At 40.8% G+C, this 16601-nt stretch overlaps 2 protein-coding genes and 1 long non-coding RNA gene across 11 annotated transcripts in view; 2 read left to right on the top strand and 1 right to left on the bottom strand.

Moving 5' to 3' along the window:
• CIART (circadian associated repressor of transcription) overlaps nt 1-1903 on the top strand; it is a 6616-nt gene extending 4713 nt beyond the window's left edge. For 3 of the 6 annotated variants that reach the window (XM_077156153.1, XM_077156151.1, XM_077156150.1), the window contains exon 7: nt 225-1903. In XM_077156153.1, coding sequence (XP_077012268.1) covers nt 225-746 — 522 coding nt within the window. In that variant the 3' untranslated portion in view covers nt 747-1903. The remainder of the gene's footprint in view (nt 1-224) is intronic. The other 3 variants (XM_077156149.1, XM_077156152.1, XM_077156154.1) reach the window with 2 other exon arrangements.
• The window catches only part of LOC143679825 (uncharacterized), a 15628-nt gene extending 9402 nt beyond the window's left edge, over nt 1-6226 (bottom strand). The window contains exon 1 of the long non-coding RNA XR_013173958.1: nt 5267-6226. This is a non-coding gene — a long non-coding RNA (uncharacterized LOC143679825). The remainder of the gene's footprint in view (nt 1-5266) is intronic.
• MRPS21 (mitochondrial ribosomal protein S21) lies at nt 5651-16601 on the top strand. Of its 4 annotated transcripts, none has more exons than XM_077156161.1 (3): nt 5651-5910; nt 6050-6157; nt 16293-16601. In XM_077156161.1, exons 2-3 carry the CDS (start codon nt 6075-6077, stop codon nt 16471-16473), a joined length of 264 nt encoding a protein of 87 aa, XP_077012276.1. In that variant the 5' UTR covers nt 5651-5910; nt 6050-6074; the 3' UTR covers nt 16474-16601. The 4 variants fall into 4 exon arrangements, with proteins under 4 accessions (XP_077012276.1, XP_077012273.1, XP_077012274.1 ...); XM_077156158.1 differs by having other exon boundaries at nt 6021-6157; XM_077156159.1 differs by having other exon boundaries at nt 5653-5785.

Below are 16601 nucleotides of genomic sequence, written 5' to 3'. Positions count from 1 at the left end.
GGGGTGTATAGTAGGCCCTCAAGTATTTGTGAATGAATAAAAGTATAATTTGGTTGCTAAAACTTTTGCTTAACCACACCTTTGCCGGAGCAAGGTGTGTGCTTAAAACAAGGTAACTTTAGCATTGAAAGCTGAGTTCCCAGGAAAGCAAAAGTTTAGGCAACCAAGTGGATCTAATCTGAAAGCTTTCCATATAGTTTTTTCTCTTTTCTTCCCCTCTGTAGCATTTGCCAAGTCACCACACTAACCCAGCTGCATACTCTCCTGTACCTCCCATGGAAAAATTGGACCAGAAGAAGTTAGGGCATCTTGTTCTGAAGCAGAAGCAGCCTTGGCACCTCACAGAATGGCCAGCCATGAACCTCACCTGGATCCACACCACTCCAATTTGCAACCCCCCCCTCAGTACCCCAGGTACCATCTCTTTCAGCCATGGTCCTTTAGGCACTGGAACCAGTATTGGTGTCATCTTTTTCCTCCAGCATGGAGTGCAGTCTACCCACTCTGCCCCATCCACTCCAGTTCCACCTACAACAGTATCTTCTTTCATCTCTGATGATCCTAAGAAACTATCTGGAGAGGGGCCTCGCTGCTACAGTTTGCCAGTGACTCTGACACCAGACTGGAGATGCACACCCTCCCCTTCTGGCATACCCATCATAGCCAGAGAGGTGACCATGGGACACCTAGAGGAGAAGAGAAGCCATCCTACTGTTGCTCCTGATGCCCATCTTCTCAACCCCTAACCCAGGACACACAGTTCTCTGTGGTTTCCAATGTGTATTAATATGTATATGTGTGTGTGTGTATATACATATATATTTTTTATTTTAATGTGTGTTTTTGTGTTGAGGGAAGATACAGCCTTTCTGATTAAAGATATTTTATATCTAAACAGTTTGCTGATTGGGGTAAACTGAAAACCTACCTCAAATTACTATCTTACCCTCTGAGCTGGAGAAAGGAAAGGGGTGGGATGTTCTTGAACATGAACTCCACAAAATTAGAAGTATGGCTGGGACAGTACAGGTCCTATGGGGGAGGAAAAGGGCTCTTACTTTCCACTCTGCTGCTGTCTTCCCGGGACAGTTAGGTTCAGAGTTGGGTTTGTTTTCTCATTCAGGTTCAGAAACAAGTAACTACCTTTTTGACTCACAGGTGTAACCTCCCAGTTGGCCCAGACTATCAGGTTCTTCTGTTCTGGAGTAGCACTGAGCTTTGAGCTATTGCTGTTTGTGAGTAAACACGTGTGTAACCTACTGCTGTCAGAGGAACAGCGTGAACCAGAACAACCACTGTGTTTGCCAGGTTTGAAGAGGGAGGGTTGTCCTAGAATTGTCAGAGAGGGGCGTCGCGTTAGACACCGGGCCCCATTCTTATTCAGCAAGCCGCGGCTGCTTGATGTATGCTGGGCCAAGGAATGCCACCAGTGCTGACGGTGGGAGCAGTGAAGTCCGTGACTTTATCTACATCTGCCCTCTCCTTACAGTAGTACCCTTTCTGACTATGTCCTCATAGTTTCAAGCCTTTGCGTTGGGTCAGACTGTTCTGTCATTGTAGTCATTGCTTTTTGAATCCTTAAGGTGTTTGTCACTGCTGTTATATATATCTTTTCCCCACTTTGGAAGTCCAATTCTCAGTAAATGATTGCCTCCCTTTATTTCAGAGAGTGTACTTCCTTTTTAAGGCAACCCTCTTCATTTGTGCTTTTGATCCCATTCTTTCACCTGTGGAACTTTTTCCTTATCACTTAACCCCTTAACTTCTTTCAACTTTGATTTTTTCCCCATAGTAATTATTTCTCCAGCAAGTTGTGAGGTCCCCACATCTTGAAAATATCTCCTCTTGAGCCTACTTGCTACTTGTCCTTTTTTTTTCTTTTCACCATAAGTCTTGATTTAGTCCAATTATACTGTTTGATTCCTTTCCACAACTCAATCCTTAACCCCTTGCATCCTAGATTCCATTCTTCTGCACCTTCCAAAATCACTACCGATCCCACAAAATCAAAATTGTATAGTGTTAAGGCTACTACCTAATCAAATAGCTAAATCTAGGGATCTCTACAAAGACTATGTGCTTTGCATTCTCTGTATCATTTGGCTTTTTTTTTTTTTACATTTTTTATTAATTAAAAAAATGAACAATAAACAAAAATATTAACATACCATTCCATTCTACATATATAATCAGTAATTCTTAATATCATCACATAGTTGCATATTCATCATTTCTTAGAACATTTGCATCGATTTAGAAAAAGAAAAAGACAACAGAAAAAGAAATAAAACGATAACAGAAAAAAAAGATTACACATACCATACAATTTGGCATTCTTGATAACTGCCTATCGAAACTCTCTTCTCGTTGATCCCATGACATCACACTATCCTGATTCTCTTACCTATCTGGCAGCAACTTCTAGATATCTTAATGACTCCACTTCCACCCACCCCAGAGTGTGGGTGTTGCCTTAAGCTCAGTCCGTGGCTCTTCTGATTATATTCTTTCACTTAAAAGTTTCATCTTCTTTCACAGCTTTAATTATTGCCTCAACCTCGGAGACTACTGAAGCTTCATCTCCAGTCCCAGTCTTTCCCCCAAAGTAGTATACTAAATGAATAAATTTTTGCTAGACAGTTATTTACATATTGATGACAGTGAAAACTTACTAAAAATTGCAGCATTTTAGAGCCAGGTGTATCTTTTTTTTTTTTTTTAATTCAACTGCCTCATTTTATAGATGAGGAAACTTAGGTGACTTGTCCGAGACCACACAACATGTGGTATAGAACTCTTGCTTTCTATTCTGGTGTCTTTTCCAGGGCTTACAAAATTTATTATCCTCCTTCAAGCATGTCCTTATCCCCCTTTTTACAGTCTTCTCTTTCTGTTAGTGCTGTCTAGAGTACCGTTATTTTCCTAGATAACTGGGCTTAAAACTTGGTGCCATTCATTTATCAAATCCTTTTTATTCTTTATTTGCCATATCTCTTAAATCCATTTCTTCCTTTCCATTCTCATTACTACCTCTCTGGCCTAGACTTTGACCACAGCAATAGATTATTAAATCTTACCTCCAATCCATTCTTGGTTATAACTAGATTAATTTTCCTAGAAAAGTGCTTTCATGTCATTCTTTATCCAGGTACTTAAATGGCTACTAAGTACTTTGAGAAGAAAATCCAAAACCTTTAATTGGGGTCTCTATCTCTTCCTGTGCTCCCCTGCATCACTCTTCACTTCCAGCCAAAGTAGTTTTTTATACACCCCTTATTCTGGTTTGCTAGCTGCCAGAAATGCAATATACCAGAAACAGAATGGCTTTTAAAAAGGGGAATTTAATAAGTTGCTAGTTTAGAGTTCTAAGGCCAAGAAAATGTCCCTATTAAAACGAGTCTATAGAGATGTCCAATCTAAGGCATCCAGGGAAAGACACCTTGGTTCAAGAAGGTTGATGAAGTTCAGGGTTTCTCTCTCAAGTGAGAAGACACATGGTGAACACAGTCAGAGTTTCTCTCTCATCTGGAAAGGCACCTGGTGAACAGTCTGGGTTCTTCTCTCATCTGGAAGGGCACATGGCTAACACGGCATCATCTGCTAGCTTTCTCTCCTGGCTTCTGGTTTCACAAAGCTCCCCGGGAGGCGTTTCCCTTCTTCATCTCCAAAGATCGCTGGCTCCTGGACTCTCTGCTTTGTGGTGCTGCTGTCTCTGAATCTCCCATTCTCCAAAACGTTTCCCCTTTTATAGGACTCCAATAAACCAATCAAGACCCACCCAAATGGGTGGAGACATGTCGTCACCTAATCCAGTTTAACAACCACTCTTGACTAAATCACATCATCCAGGGAGATGATCTGATTATAGTTTCAAACATACAGTATTAAATAGGGATTATTCTACCTTTATGAAATGGGATTTTGATTAAAACATGGCTTTTCTAGGGGGCAGACATCCTTTCAAACCAGCACATCCCTGAACTCTGCAAGCCTTTTGTTCCTGTTAGTTTACCTTGTCTGGCCTTCCCTGCTTCTGTTCTCTTACCTTTTAAATCCTACCTGTCTTTCAAGGACTAAAATCAAATCGCATCTCCAAATCATTCTCTGTTAAAATTATATCAGGCTCAGTTCTTTACTTGTATCAAGTAAGAGCTCATGCACACGAAACACCTAGTACAGGATTTGGTATATAGTATGCTCTAACATTTTTTTCCCCACTTCCTTTCTTTTGAACTACAGGGATTTTCGTACTTTATCTCATTTGATTCCCATGACAAATTCTTTGGGATTGTCCAGGGTAGTTATTAGCCTCATGTTACAGATTTTCAAAGGAAATAGAGTTTAAGTCAGGGGTCAGCAGAAGTTTTTTTTTTTACTGTTTGTAGAAAAAGGACCAAACAGTAAATATAAATATTTTAAGCTTTGCAAGCCAGACATCTCCATAGCAACTACTCACCCAGCTCTGTTCTTGTAGGGTAAAGCATAATAAATAATAAATAAACAAATGATTATGGCTGTGTTCCAATAAAGCTTTATTTGCAAAAACGGGCAAACTGGATTTGGCCCACAGGCAGTGGTTTGCTGACCCCTGGTTTAAGCGACCTGTGCATTCTGATCAGTATCAAACTGCGATTGATTTCAGATCCGAATTCTAACCCAGTACTTTCTACCACATTATGCTGTTGCTTGTGTAATTTATCATATGCTACTTTGTTGACTATCTTTTATGTCTATGTACTGTCTTCTGGTGGTCCAGAGCACACTGAAATGGTATCAACAATACCTGGTACAGGATAGGCAGTCAATAAAAGTTTACCTAGTCTGGCTCTTTTAGTATCTGGGATCTGACTTACTCTGAAGAGGGCTTCAATTTTTGTGTGTGTTCTATTAGCATAACTGATGAGGATGCATCTCTCTCTCTCTCTCTCTCTGTCTCTCTGTGTGTGTTTTAAGGTAGGTATTCAAGGAATTTCTTTAGACAAGTACCAGCTTAAGGACTGCTTTCCTCTTTGGAGCCTTTTCCCTACTGTTTTCTAATAGCAATCAGATCTCAACTCAGGTGAATTACCCTAATTGGACACGTAAAGTAGTATGCAAATTTATGTCCAAAGTGAGGAAGAAATGTAAAAGGAGGTGATCTATTAGGTCACACTAGGAGATAAACGAGATAGAAACTAATAAAATAGATTTGATTCTAAATCCTACCGGTGTTTCCACATCTGTATTTAATGAAACGGCCGGCGCATTGATGTTATAGGAAACTCACATGCTCATTTCGTTTCTTTTCCTTAGTTTTTAGGTATGAGTGTGAAGCTGTTTTCCTTCCGGAGGGCAGATCTCAAAAAGCCTTTTCCGAGGAGAAAGCAATATGCTCGGGAAGTTTCTCCTACTTATTTTCCATCCGGAAGAAGAATGGCTTTAAAGTCTGTTAACGCTTTTAGGATTAGGAGGTACAGAACAGGGCTGATCTGCTCAGAGATGGAAAAGGACGAGACGGAAGGCGATAAAAATGCAATTGCCAGTTGGCCTTGTTAGGTGTAGAGTGTAGCGGCCAGCATGCTCTGGGGGACAAGAGGCTGTTAGCCCCGGACGGAGGGTTGCCATGGTTTCCACGCGCCCGGCTGCGCGGCGCGGCGCCGGCGCCTGTGTATTTCCGCTTCCGGCCAGGGGCCCGCGGGGCGGGGGCGGCGCTGAGGAGCCCGGGCCTTGCGTCCAGGGAGGAGGGCGGGTTTCCTGAGGACCGAGGCTGGCTTCTCCGGCTTCCACCGCACACCCTCCCGCGTCCGTGAGTGGGCACTGGGGAGTGTCCAGCGGCGTAACCCCGTGGGGACGCCTCTTGCGTCTCCTTGTGCCCCCGCGGGTAGGATTCGCCCTGGCAGAGAGAACGAGGGAGTCCTGAGAACGATCGGCGTGAGCACTTCACGTGCCCTACCTTGTCGGTCCCCGAGCGCGTTGCGTTTCCAGGCCCTGAGTAGACTGCGCGGTGGTGACTTCTGTGGCTGTTTCTCTTTCTTATCTAGTCGCTGTACTTTTCTCGGCCTTCCTGCAGAGTGAAGACTTTCAAGTTCAAGGTCATGGCAAAACATCTGAAGTTCATTGCCAGGACTGTGATGGTACAGGAAGGAAACGTGGAAGGTGCATACAGGACCCTAAACAGGTAACCGTTAAGGGACCACAGTCATGCTTAGACCAACTTGCTAGGAAGTTGGGTGGTTATTTTCACTTTCCCCTGTCATAATTGTTCTTAAATCATTGCTACCGCCAGGTGTTGACAGTTTCCTGAAACTTCCCAGCCTCCCCTCAGTTTATTATCTAAAAAATGAAGTTCTTCCCAAAACCTCACTGTGTATAAGCAATTGATGATGAGTTCTATCCAAGCGTTAAAGAGCTCAAAGGGAAAATCAAGGTTTGAAGTTGTTAGAGAATATAAGCAAGGACGCAGGAGTAAGTACATAATAAACAGAAAGCTAAGAGAGGGATTGATGTGGAACAAGTTAATGGAAAAGATGAATTCGGATTGGGATCTTGGAGAAGCAAGCAAAAGATGGGAAGGCATTACAGGTTTGAAGGAGGGTTACAAAAAGCAAAATATGTAGATGGAAATGAACTGGCTGGAGTGGAGCAGCTGGGATGAAAGATTTTGAATACTACACTAGAGATATAGAATGGCCCTACTAAAGAATAACTAGCTTCTTTTATCACTGGTTGTAAAGTTTTTTACTTTCTGGCATGGCATCATTTTCTTTTCTCAGTGTGAAGCAGGATTTGGTGCAGCAAATTCTTGTTGAGATGAATCATCAGAATTGTAGGAAAGAGATCATAAAAGGTTGTATGAGCTGGCCCTCTACCTTAAGGCTGGCCAGGTGGTACCTTTATTTCACATGTAAGGAAACCCTAGGAAGACTAAATGGGTCACACAGGTGTTGAGTGGTGGGTAGGAGCAGTAAATACAGATCTGCTTTATAGTGTAGTGTTCTTTGCTCTACTTTAGATTATTTATTCTTTGGAAGTGGTGAGACCTATGGTGGTCGTTTTCCAGTTGGGAAACTTATGGTTTGAATATTGGCGAGGATCTTTGGGGATCAAGAGGAAACCTAGTTCTTAACAAAGGAGAGAGTTCTAGTTGTGAAGAGCTGGCCAGCAGAAAACCACAAAAAAGGAGGGCAAAGATGCTTTCAGTAGCTGTGTAAATGTGAAGCACTTGCAGGCTCAGGATGGTTTGTGTATCTTTTAAAAGGAACTGGTCTTGGGTCAGCTGCATCACTTTGTTCTGTATCTGTACATGCCAGTCATAGCCTTGGGGAGCACCTGTGCATTGTCACGTTGAGAGTAAAGATATGCTGTTAAGTGCAGGGTGTGTAAGATGCCCACTCGCTCCCCAGCTCTCCTATTTCAGACCTAGTGGCATGTATATCGGGGAATGAGATGCTTAATTACCTTTTTCTGTCCTTCTATCAGAGGCACAAAATGAATGTAAACAGGTGACATGTGGACTGTAGTGAATTAGCTAATGAGATAAACTGCCCAATTTAGGAAAAGGAGTATCTTGTATATAACTTCACCTGTTTTCTGACCTGTTTTTTTTTTATGGTTTATTTTTGTGGGTTTAGATGGGTCTTCTGGCCCATCTGGTTGAAACGCTTGTTTTATTGAAGGATTTACTTGAGTACCACGTTCATCTATGGTAAAATATATTTCCAGACGGGTCAGCTTTAGCTCTCCTCACTCCCCTATCCTTCCTAATGTGCAGATAACAGGAAAAAATTCGCATTTAGGAAATGAGCTACTTTAGCAAAGGACCAAACAATACCTTATGGTATAGCATTATTTGCCAAACCATTTGTGGTAGTTAGGTTCAGGTGTCAACTTGGTCTGGTGAATGTGCCTAGTTCTGTTGCTGTGGACATGAGCCAATGGTATGTGAACCTCATCTGTTGCTCATTACATCTGTAGTCGGCTAAGAGGCGCCTGATGTAATGAATGATGTTTGAGTTAATTGGCTGGTGCTTAAATGAGAGAGCTCAACATAGCACTGCCCAAGCAGCTCACCATACCTCATCTCAGCACTCACAGCTCAGCCCAGGCCTTTGGAGATGCAGAAAGGAATCACCCCAGGGAAAGATGTTGGAACCCAGAGGCCTGGAGAGAAGGCCAGCAGAGATCCCCCTGAACCTCAGTCGAAAGTTAGCTGCCTTTCCTCTGAAGAACTAATGAAATAAATCCCCTTATATTAAAAGCCAATCCATCTCTGGTGTGTTGCATTCTGGCAGCTAGCAAACTAGGACACCATTTATTATAACCATGTTAAGAAAGTAGCTACAGCTTTAACTTTTGACCAAAGCCACAACCTGAAAATAATTTTCTCATATAAGTGAGGCACTGTAGCTTAAGTGGTTAAGAGCAGAGACTCGGACACAGACTGCCTGGTTCAGATCCCAGTACTGCCACCTATTAGCCTCATAATCTCTGGTAAGCTACTTGATTTCCCTCTGCTTCTGTTTTCTCATCTGTAAAGTGGAGCTAATAATAATACTCACCTCACAGGGTTGATGTTGGGATGAAGTTAGCTAATAAATGCAAAGTGCTTAGAATGATGGGTAAGCACATAGGTATTATGTGCTAGCTTTCATCATTTTGATTTGGAAGTCATGTAAGGAAGTTTTTACCATTTTGGTTGTGCTTTGTGGGTGTTGATTTTTGTTTTTTAAAATGATTGAGAGTTTGCTTTAGCTGTTTTTTTTTTCTCCCATCTACCTTGGATATCAGGTTATGCTCAGGGTGGTCTGGAAATGAAGAAATGAGAAAATAATTATTAAACTTTATTTTGTCATGACGAGTCAGTTTACCTTTCTACTGGTATTGGAATGACTTTTCTTATAGACAGTGATACTCTTCAACCAAAGTCTCTCCTGTTTGGCCTGTTGCACATGTCATTCTAAATAACAGTATTTAATTCCTCAGTATGCCCTGCTCCCCCATCCCTCATTTTCATTTACAAAAATTTAAAACAAGGAGTCTGAAAAGTAAAATATTTCTAATCTCCTGCATGAAGGATTTGATCATTTCTCCATTAATACTAGGTCTGCAGAAAGCAGAAAGCCAACTCCACCTTCTAAGAGGAGACTCTCTTTCTGTGTCTTTATTGGGAATTGTTCTAGTTAATTTAGAGCCATACCTCTTTACGTCTGCATCTTCCAAAATCCTTATCCATCCAGTATATTTTTCTGTTTAATCAACGGTAGTTTTTTGCCTTTCCTGTTTTTTCTTTGTTTTTATTTTCTCAAAATCCTTTCTGATTCTACATGGGAGTGAGTGGTGGGTGAGGGAAGAACAAAAGAAATAGCAAAAGGTAGAGATATGTTTTGCCACCTTCTGACATCATTATAGTACTATCTCAGACCTTCTTGTTCTTAGAAATCTCTTTTCAAATCCCTTTAAGTTTGTTTTTTTCTTTCTCCATTCCCTCCTCCCCCATCCCATCCTCCCCATATTTCTTTTTTTTTTCCCCCCGCATGGGCAGGCACCAGGAATTGAACCCAGGTCTCTGGCATGGCAGGTGAGAATTCTACCTGCTGAGCCACCGCAACACTGCCCCCCATATTTCTTTTAAGGTTATCTTTTTAATAAGTAACTGGCACACTTTTTTCCTGGCTGAAAGTGTCAGTTTGCTCAGAAATGGAGGGAGACTGGTCAGTGTGAAACCATAGGGTTTTTCATCCCTGGCTGTGTGTTAGAATCACCTGGGGAGCCTTAAAAAAAAAAAACAAAAAACTCTTGATGCCAGTGCCCAACCTGAGACTAAATCAAAATCGCTGGGGAATGGTACCTGGCTGATATCATTTTAAAAAAATGTCCCATCAGATTCAATCAGCCAGGATTGAAAATTAGTGTTATAGAGTATAGGCTCCTTAAGGGCAGAGATTTATGCTTTTTTTGTCTACTCCTTACATTTACTAGTGTCTGGCACTTAGGAAGTTCACAATAAATGCCTACTTAATTGGTATAAATGTTTCTTTATCTCTTTGAATTCCCTGTTTTAATGATTGTCAGATTTTTCCACTGATCTATTCACTGAAGTAACATTAACAGCAGAGGAGAGTGAACAAACCATAGAGGTTCTGCCATTTTAAGTAAATATGGAATTTCTTTGAACAAGTCTTTTTTTTAAATTAAAATTTCAGGTGAATTTTGTATTCATTGCCATTAAATCTGTTTAGGGCTATTGCCTTCACCTCCACTTCAGTTAAAATTGGTGCTCCAGGGAGATAAATCAGATTCTTCCAGAGATTTGTGTCCTTTGGCACTTTGTCATGTACCCTGGTTAAAAAGCACAGTGTTACTTTTTTTTTTTTTTTTTACTTTAAGGATTAAAACACCAAGATAGGAATAGGTTTTAGGTGAAAACAATTTACGTTGCTCAAAAAATTAAAAAGAAAAGAATTTGATCAGAGAAGAGAGGGAAACAGAAAAATAGGTTGAGAGATCCAAGTCTCAGAGACTGGTGGTTCAGTCGGGGGGCTTGTGTGTGAGGATCTTTTTCAGGCTTCCTTATGAATTTTGGAAATTGGAATTTTGTGGCTAGAATTATCTAGGAACCCAGTGCAAGAAATGTATGTAGTCTGAAAGAGCCATTCTGGGGAAAGAATTGTGACTAACTTTTATAATCGTTGGGAGGATACTTATTTTGTCAGTTTAGGTTCTTTAGAAAGCTGCCTTTCTCCTCCTTTTTACCTTGGAGTGTTAAAAATATAGCCTGAAAATTGTGTTTTTAGCCTCAGGAATAAAAGTGCACAAATATTTTGCTCTTAGAATACTTTTCTAAACAAGGATTTAAGCATGTAAAGGTGAGCAGGCTGATTCTGCTATGTTACAATCTTCCTTTCTTCCTGTCCATTAAACACAGTATTTTCTAATTGTTGGACTTTACTTTTTTTTTTCTGCTTTTTCCCTAATGTCATGTCTGTCACCTTTTCTGTATATGTCTCTCACATTCTAGAATTCTTAACTCTCTCAGCTTTCTGATAGTTGGTAGTTTAAAAATGAGTTGCTTGTTCTGTTGTCTAATTATGTCAGTAGGTAGGAGAGCAAATGAGGGGAGTGTGAGGGGTTAAAGCTTTTAGCACGTTTGGAGCACAGAAGTAGTCTAACAAAGAAATTAGCCCTTGTGTCTGCCCTGTGAGACTGCCACAGAATGCCTGTTATATAATCAGGGGCCTTGGTTCCCTGGGATGAAGAGGTTGATAGAGGGGGTTGCTAGGAAGCCCTGCGTGATTGGCTGGCCCCCAAGCCATAAAAGGCAGGCACACTGGAATCTTGCCCACTTGACCCCTTTTAATTCTGTGAGTGAGCTTCTGGCCTCGCTGAGTCCTGCATACACATTGGTCTTAACTCAGGCTGGCTATGTTGACGTGTGAGTCTGCCATCTCCTCCGTGCCTCCCTTCCCCCCAGGCAGCTGGCCTCCTTTTACATAATCCATTTAATTTCACTAAAACTGGCAGCTTTCTCCTTCAGTCTTAGGTTGCCAGGCGCCTGAACACCAGGCTGTTCTGTTTACTCTAAAGTTCTTGGTCTGCTAGTCCTTAAACTACCTTTGGAAATAGAAGTGTCATTAGTAACACACTCCCTATTTACTTTGTGAGTGCCACAAAACTATTTCCTACCTGCATCCTTTTCTATTAAAGATGGAGTTGAGTAGATGCCTCTACTGGAAGGACTCTAGAGCATTTAAGGGTCATCTGTGCTTTTTTAGGATGACTAGAAGGTGCAGGGTGAGCGAGGGAATAGTCACTTGGCATCTTAAGTTTATTTGGTCCATGTCTTGGAAGTAGAACCATACAGGAAACACCATTACCAACCCCATATTGTGTTGGAGCCTACCGATCTCTTTCTCCACCCTTGTATTCTTTTATTTTCCTTCCTGTCTTGCCTCCTTGCTTGATAGCATGGACATTTACTTGGTCAGATGATCACCTCCGGTGAAAAACACTTTTGTTTATATCTGAATTCCTCCTCCTTCTGCAATTCTTTTTAACCTACTTTTAAACTGTCTTTGTCATTCTAGTAGGGTCCTCTTCCTAGGTGAAGTCATATCCAGGGTCTCTGTCCTTTTTATAATCTCTCCTCAAATTTAATCTCCTTGTCCTTTACACATTATATATCTAATCTTAGCATCTTTTTCTTTCAGGGGCCTTTTTCCCCCTGTATTTTCTCTAATATGCTAATCTTTAATCCAGATCTTTTTAGGCTGGTAGCCTTCATTAACAGCATTAAACATAAGTCTAGACAAATAAATGCTAAGAAGTTTAGATTATTCCTTTCCCTCAGGGTGCCATGCCTTTTTGGTTTCCATTTCCTCTTTATTCTAACTGAGGATCCTAGCCCTGCTCTTTCTTCCTTCCTTATGTCTCCTTTGCTCATGAGCAAGGCAGGAATTTGTCTTCTGAACCTTGGTGGTTTTTGTGTGTTTGAGAAGAAAAACACTATTGTGTAGCACTGAACTGAAAACTTGAATTCTGCTTCTAACCCCATTTTACAATTTTCGATAAGTCAACCTTTCTAAGCTTCTGTTTCCTAATCTTTAAAAAGATGACATTGTTTTCCTAGTTGATTGCATAAGATTGTAATTAGAATCATGGATGTGAGAGATACACTGGTAAGGGTTTCTGAGCTAATAGCCCTAAGAATTGTATGTATTGGTAAGTCACTTAATCCCTGAACATTTGTCAGTTACCTAGAAGATTCATTATCATACATTTGCTGATCATCTGTCTGTTTTTTGCCAAGCATTATGTTAGATGCACAAGTGAATAGAGACTTGACCACTAATCTTAGCAAGTGCATAATCTAGTAAGGGAAGGGAGATAAAAAGAATTACGTGTGGTTACATAGAATAGTGTGTGCTCAGTGCTATCAAGGAGGCATGAAAGATGTGTTATGGCACTGGTTCTGCCAAAACCAGCAGTAGCAACAGCACTAGGGTACTTATCAAAAATACGAATTCTCCGACCCAACCCGGTACCTACTGAACCAGAAACTGGAGGTGGTACAGCAGTCTACTTTGTAAAACTTTCCCATTTGGAAACAGAGGGGAGGAATGGTTGGTTTTACCTGAACCAGTTTACGCATGCCCTAACAATTGATTTGGTCCTTTGAGGGATAGATAGAATTTCATACTCTAAGTAAAGGGAACACTGGGGGCAAAGATAAAAAAGAGATATGTTTTCTATTGAGGGAACTGTAAATATTCCCTGTGACTAAGGCATAGAGTTTATGGGGCAAGTTATTAGAGGTAAGCTAGAAAGGTAGGGTGAAGCTCATTTATAATTAATAATGATAAATAATATTTATTATTATTAAGGCCTTTGAGCTTAGGCCAGCAGTTCTTGAACTTTTCTACACTTTGGAATCACTTGGGGACCTTAAACAAACAAACAACAAAAAAAACCCTGATAGCCATGTCATCCCCTATGATTTAATTGATGGGGGGGCAGGTGGCCTAGGGTTTGGAATTTTTTAGACAGTCCCAGGTGATTCTAATGTGTAGGCAAATCCGGGAACCACTCTTTTATTATTCTCTATGTGGGGAAAGATTTTTTTAGCACCATAGTAACATGATCTGATTTATGTTGTAGAATAATAATTGATGTTGAGAAAGAAAATGGAAATAGGACAACTTATCCTTCACATTTCAAATAAGTTCTCATTTAGGAAGCCTTCCTAACATCTCTTCATCCTAAGCCCAGGTTAAATATCTCTCCTATAGCAGTACTTCCTTTATCTTTGTACCTGTCACACTATATTATAATTCTTGTATAACTATACCCTCCACTAGACTGCAAGGACAAGGAAACATGTCTAAAGTTTATTTTCTGTCCCTAGCATTTAACACAGTATCTGGTTCACCATTGAGATTCCATAAATACTTATTGATTAAATGACCACTTAAATGATTATTTTAATAGGCTAGGTACTAGATGATGAGGACTGTAATTAAAGCCGTGGCAGTAGGGAAGGAGAGAAAGCTATCTAAGAACTATTTCAAGCATAGAAGATATAGGATATGGTAACCAGAAGTAGCAAATACAAGAGAGGGCTTAGTCCAGGAACATGCTGAGATTATTAGCTTGAGTAACTGATGATTCCATTACCAGAGACGTGGATTAGAAGGAATAATAGATTTTGGGAGGAGATAGAAAATTTGGTTTTGTGTATTGCTTGATGTAGTTAGGAATATTATTATAAACGCTAAGATAAAATTTGGACTAGAAGTAAAGAAGTAGTTGTCAACAGCACCTGGTTAGTTGTTTTTACCATGGCTATGTATTAAAATTACTGGAGGAGCTTTTTAAAAATTCCCGGTGCATGACCCTACCCCAGTCCAGTTAAATCTGAATCTCTGAGGGAGTGGGGCCTAGGTACCTGTACCTTCGAAAAACCCTCCGGAATATGATTCCATCATGCATCGGGGTTGAGGCCCACCACAAAAGATTAAAGGAATCATGTAGAACCAGAAAGGAGGAGGTTTATAGGTAGAACCTGGAGGATTACCAACATTTAAGAGTAAATTGAGGAAGGAAACCTTGTATAGGCCTGTACATTGAGCCTTTTGTCTTTGGGACCTCACTTTTCTATTGTAAGACTAGTGGATCACCATGACTTCTATGCTTAACTCTATTTCCAACAGAAATTGCATTAATTTGCTGCTTCAGCAATTCCCTTGCCTTCCCATCTCCCTGTGATTAAAACTTAGACCAACTGATCTATACAAATATGATTCTCTAGTAGCCTACAAATCATTCTTGATGTTAAACAACAGAGCCTGGGGGAGGATACCGTAGAACAGAGGTTCCCATGTGTGTTCACATTCATAATTTACCCAAAGCCCAATTCTTTTTCGTATCACTGTTCAGTCTATTGTGGTCTTAGGCTTTGTGGCATGACATAGTAGCAATAAATTGGGTTTCCCACTGGGCAGAAGTAGCTGGTGGTGTCTCTTATTTTTATTTTCTTCCTCTTCTTTTACCCTTCTTACACTTATAATAATGTCTCAGCCTCCTTATCTCCAGATGTATTTGTGACTTACTTTTGCATAAATGGCAGGGTATGTAGAAATGGGGCCACATATCTCCAGGAATGGAAGGCCTCCTCAGGACCAACTGATGAGAGGTTGAGAGGGAGAACCAAACCCATGGAGTAAGAGCTCTCAGGAGCCTAGGGATTAGGTAGGTTACAGAATAACACCCAGTGTCTTGGTTTAGTGAGAACAAAGAGGTGAGTTTGAGATAGGGATGTTATGCATCCACCAAGAGAGGCTGCACTGCAAGGAATTGGGTAGGCAGGAAAGAAATAGACTGAGCTCAATTTTGTAGACACTTAGAAAATTAAGATTAATAAAACATAATTTCTCCAGGAAATTTTCAGTCTAATGAGGAAGATATTTGTGTAAATAACAATATGGCAGAATGAAATAACTGCGTAATAGATATTCAAAAAATAAATTATTTTCTCTGATTAAGAGGATGGAAAGCTTTGTGGAGATGTGGCATCTGGGCTTGGTTATCAGAAAGATGAGAAAAACTTGAATCAGAATATTGGTGGCTGGGATGTACAGATGGGTTGTGGCCTTCTGGGCTGAGGAAACAGCGTGAGTAATGATTTAGTATTCACATGTGTTTAGGGAGTAGCCAGCACAGCAGTGTCCTTTCCTTGGAGCCTGTGGTAGGCAGAGAGCTGATGGGCAGGGCTGGATTTTAGAGTCACATTTGTATCACGGATGTGATAGGGGCTACCCTTCTCCCTATATTTAGGTAGGCCCAGAGATTTCTCAGACCTCAGACTTCAACTATGTCAGTGATTAAACACAATAGAGATAGACCTGCACTTCCCGCCAAGGGTTAAATAGGAAACCCCTAGTGATTTTTTTTTCCCAACCGCAAAAGAGTACCTCTCCCTTTGAAGTTTTTGAAGTGGCCCCTTGGTTTAAGAATCACTGCCATAGAGAGCCAGTTTTCTTATGGGATTATGTCATATCTCTCAGATTATGGTAGAAGAAAGGTTGACATGACCCTTGATTGTAAACTCCCCCAAAACAAGGACCATGTAATTTTTTTTCATTTCCCCACAAATTCCTATGTTGGAACTCTATAAGTAGATGACTAATGCTATATAGCACTATTTCCTGCCATCATTTTTACACATACCAGTTGTTTGGTCAATTGACTTCTTACCATCTGTGAAACTGGAGAAGAATAATGAGCCCAAGCTTATGACTTCACTGCCTGCCTTTATACAGAATCCTTACCTTGGACGGGCTCATTGAGGATATTAAGCGACGGCGATACTATGAGAAGCCATGTCGCCGGCGACAGCGAGAAAGCTATGAAACCTGCCGGAGAATCTACAACATGGAAATGGCTCGCAAGATCAATTTCCTGATGCGAAAGAATCGGGCGGATCCGTGGCAGGGTTGCTGAGGCCTGTGGATAGGAGGCCCAATTTGAAAATCTTCGTCCAGTTTGTGTCTCTACCTCTTTTCCAACCCCATTTTCTCCCACCTTTCTCTGCAATAAACTTGCCTATATATATTGAGGCAATCCCACTA

This window comes from Tamandua tetradactyla, chromosome 4, assembly GCF_023851605.1.
Source record: "Tamandua tetradactyla isolate mTamTet1 chromosome 4, mTamTet1.pri, whole genome shotgun sequence".
Classification (NCBI taxonomy): domain Eukaryota; kingdom Metazoa; phylum Chordata; class Mammalia; order Pilosa; family Myrmecophagidae; genus Tamandua; species Tamandua tetradactyla.
This window is presented reverse-complemented; position numbering and strand designations above follow the sequence as displayed.

What these genes read in the sequence shown, in the direction of transcription:
- MRPS21 (XM_077156161.1), top strand. Translation starts at nt 6,075, where the DNA reads ATGGCAAAACATCTGAAGTTCATTGCCAGGACTGTGATGGTACAGGAA. An exon ending in GCATACAGGACCCTAAACAG is followed by an intron (nt 6,158 to 16,292) that starts GTAACCGTTAAG and finishes GCCTTTATACAG; the next exon opens with AATCCTTACCTTGGACGGGC.